Source organism: Sinocyclocheilus grahami, unplaced genomic scaffold (genome assembly GCF_001515645.1).
Source record: "Sinocyclocheilus grahami isolate Dianchi unplaced genomic scaffold, SAMN03320097.WGS_v1.1 scaffold8796.1, whole genome shotgun sequence".
In the NCBI taxonomy this organism is placed as follows: Eukaryota; Metazoa; Chordata; class Actinopteri; order Cypriniformes; family Cyprinidae; genus Sinocyclocheilus; species Sinocyclocheilus grahami.
In genome coordinates this window covers 1,320-4,709 of record NW_015512235.1, presented here as the reverse complement: position 1 = coordinate 4,709, position 3,390 = coordinate 1,320, and the positions used below count along the sequence as shown (strand labels likewise).

At 39.5% G+C, this 3,390-nt stretch overlaps 1 protein-coding gene across 1 annotated transcript; it reads right to left on the bottom strand.

The window, feature by feature from the left end:
* Positions 1-6: 6 nt before the first annotated feature.
* LOC107578093 (rho guanine nucleotide exchange factor 18-like) lies at positions 7-3,259 on the bottom strand. The gene is made up of 8 exons (XM_016264081.1): positions 3,115-3,259; positions 2,917-3,020; positions 2,760-2,825; positions 1,967-2,014; positions 1,314-1,802; positions 974-1,232; positions 745-846; positions 7-414 (listed from the first exon to the last, which is right to left on the bottom strand). The coding sequence occupies exons 1-8, from the start codon at positions 3,188-3,190 to the stop codon at positions 257-259; spliced, it is 1,302 nt and encodes a 433-aa protein (XP_016119567.1). The 5' UTR covers positions 3,191-3,259; the 3' UTR covers positions 7-256.
* Positions 3,260-3,390: the final 131 nt, after the last annotated feature.

Here is a 3,390-nt window from a genome sequence, read left to right as displayed (position 1 = left end):
AAAGAGTCCAGGAAGAACGCTAAAACTTTCCAGTGCAACACTTGTGGGGCCAAACATCCCTGAATTAAAATCACAATAAATAACTAAAAACAGCTATTTACAGGAACAACAAATCATTGAGACAGACCTGAACAGGATTTTGTTCTGATATACTGTGACTGTCTTTGATTTCAATTCTTTGAAAAATCCAGGCCATGTTAGAGAAATAACAATCCCTCTGCAACAATGTTGTAGTCTTGCAGATTGCACAGGGTTTTTAAAAGTAAAATATGTCTTCTGCAATTGCGTTGTCTTTGGTTTTACAGTGTCCTGGCTGGGTACTGTGTGTGATATGATTGTGGTTGTGTTTCCTGATGCTGTTTCCCGAATGAGAGGGTATGGAGCTGCATAACTGCTCTGGATGGACAAACATATCTACAGAAACACCACAGAAATGGATTTACTAATGCAGAAACACATATGAATGGTGAATAGTTTAAAAGACTAAAACAGTGCTGCTTTGAAGTAATATGAAGATGCACAGTGTACAAAGAGAATAAAAGGCAGAATAAGAAATGATAATTCACCACCCCATAAAATCATACAGGCTTGGATTAAAATGAGGGTGAGTAAATGACTGAATTCAATTCCTAGGTGTACTATTCCTTTAAACAAAGAAAACTGAACTTTTTAACCAGGAACAGACCAATCCCAAGAGAGAAAGAAGCTGAACTTAAGGTGAGATACAGAATCAAGAAGTTTCACCTGGATGGAGCCGGTGGGGACTTTTGGATCTCATGGCTCTTAAACTGCCTCCTTCCTTTCCTAGACCTGTTATGGGAAGTATCTGAGACACCTCTATGCCAGCTAAAAGTGTGAAAAGGCATTCGAGTTAAATTAAAATCAACTAAATCTTACGTTACATATTTACCACTGCCCACAAAACAAAACATCAGCTCAAAGAATGTACTGGAGTTATTAAAGCAGTTCATACCTGCGCTCTTGGTGCGATGGTGGGAATTCCTTTGCTTGCTGTGCTTCTCCTTGCCTTTAGTTTGGGCAGCCAGCTTGGTGGGGATCTTCTGCTGGACAGAGCTGGCTTTGTGGGATTGGTTGGTGGTGCTAATGAGGTGAATGGGCACTTCTGGTTTAACTGGAAGGTTGGCGATGCTCTCCCTGCGTGGTGGTACCAGAGGAGGCCTCTCGTCGAAGCCGGAAGTAACAATATTCAATATGGGGTAAGGTGGAGGTAGCTAGAAAGGCAGGCAAGTTTATGCATGTACACATATTAGGTACTTTAATTGTGATTTTTATAATTTTGTCACCCATTATACCTTTATCTGTTCATTCTCCATGGGAAAGGTTGCAGTGTTCAGTACAATCTCATTTTTCTTATACTTCTTCTCCAGCTGCTCCAGCCTTTCTCTGTCCTTCTCCAGCTTCTCTCTGTCCTTCTCTACAGAGCGCGTGGAGTCTCGGAGCCGCTCCAGATCCTCCTGGTATTCTGATTTCCACCTGGCCAGTTCCTGTTTTTCCTCTGCCAACTTTTTTTCCTGTTCGCTGCATTCCAGCTCTCTGTCCCTCAGCTCCTTCTCCCTGATCTCTGCCTGCACCCTCTGCTGCTCTCTTTCCTGCTCCCACTGCACCTGCTCCTGTCGGTGCTGATTCTGGAGCCGGTGGAAGTTGGCCAGCTCCTCGCGCTGCTTTTCCAGGTTCCGATGCTTTTCCTTTTCCAAGAGAGTATTGCCCCGGGGTCGGGACATTAGCTCCTTAATAGTGGCGCGTTGTACCACTATGTGGCTCTCTAGCTGCTGCACGAGGGACTGAGAATGGAAGGGAACAGATGAAGAAATTATTTGTGTTGATCTGAATCTACACAGATGAATCGTTTATTTAAAATGATAAATCAAAGGCAAGAGATAATGAATCATTTGATAATTATGAGAGTGAAGCACTACATGAAATGCATATTTAAAGTTTGGATTACCTGAAGGCTGTAAAGCTTCTGAGACAGTTTAGTTACAGTGTCATAAAGCTGTGGAGATAAAAACAGACTACGTTCAATTAAAGTTAAATATGTTTGAAGTGAACTACACAATAGAATATTAGAATATTACACACTGCAGTCACTTATGTTAGTTTGTGCGTACTGGTTGTCATAATAAAGGTACAAACTTAATCGTAAAAGCATAAAAACAAGAAAGAAGTGTTCTGGTCACCTCATAAACCCCCTAAAAATATATCTGCACAACAGACGAAGAAAACCCCCCACTGAAATCAGGTTTGAATTTAATACAGATCTGTACATAAAGATTTGGGATATTTAGGGCACTGACTCATTCAATCTTAAGCTGTCGACATTCACATATGATTGTTGCATTTTGCCTCTTAGTGGCAGTTGCACAGAAATTTGGTTTACGAAGCAGCTGTTCACCATGGTAAAATGAATGATTAGTCAATATTAATAATTTCGGAAATAATTATTCATAAAGGCCCAATGCTGTTTAAGGAAAAACATTTTACTGGAAAAACGTATTGGTAATTCTCACATTGCACTCATAGTTTTTATTAGAATACATTTCATTTGGACAGGTGGTCGCATACATTCTAGTCTCAAACATTTTAAAAAAAAATAATTTTAACATTTTAACACTGTAGTCAATTTTCAGACATACTGAATAGGCGGCTTTAGGGTTATCACAATGTCAGTCATCAGAAGTTTTGGGTAAAAGAGTCTTCTTTATTCCAAAAAAACAGTATAATCAAATATTAAATCTCACCTCTGTTTTAGGAAAGAAGGCTGAAGGATATGCACTCCAGCTCTGTAGGGTTATCTCCTCATCTGCCTAAAGGGTCAAAAGCAAGAACATACAATATGGTTTACATTCCAGTACCACTGCAAAAAATAACAGGGATGATACTTTAGTGTCAGCTCACCGACAGCTCCAGGTATTCATCAGAATAAAGCTCTCTGTGCTGAGGGTCTGAGTTGGCCCACTGACTTCTGTCTCTCTTTCTTTCCATTAAACTATCAATACCATCTGCAAATAAGTCCAATAGTTAATGGGAATGAATTTATAACTATTAGACTAGTGTCATGAAATAAAGTAGATATTTTTTGAAAGCTTCTCTTACTTCCTGGCAGCATGCAGGCATCACTGTCAAAGCCTGTGAAAGCATCGGGTCTCTTGTATAATGGGACCAGATCCATCCCCTCTCTAGAGGAAGGAGTTTGGCCCTGCTCACATGTTACCAGCAAGTTCTGTAAAATCTCCACTGAAGAAAGATTGAAAATAGATTACAATAAACCATGCTTTAGCATTCAAATACATCACATTAATCTAATATACATATAAGCAGATGTATGTGTGTGAAAAAATATTATAAAAGGTGTAAAAAAAAGAAAAAAAA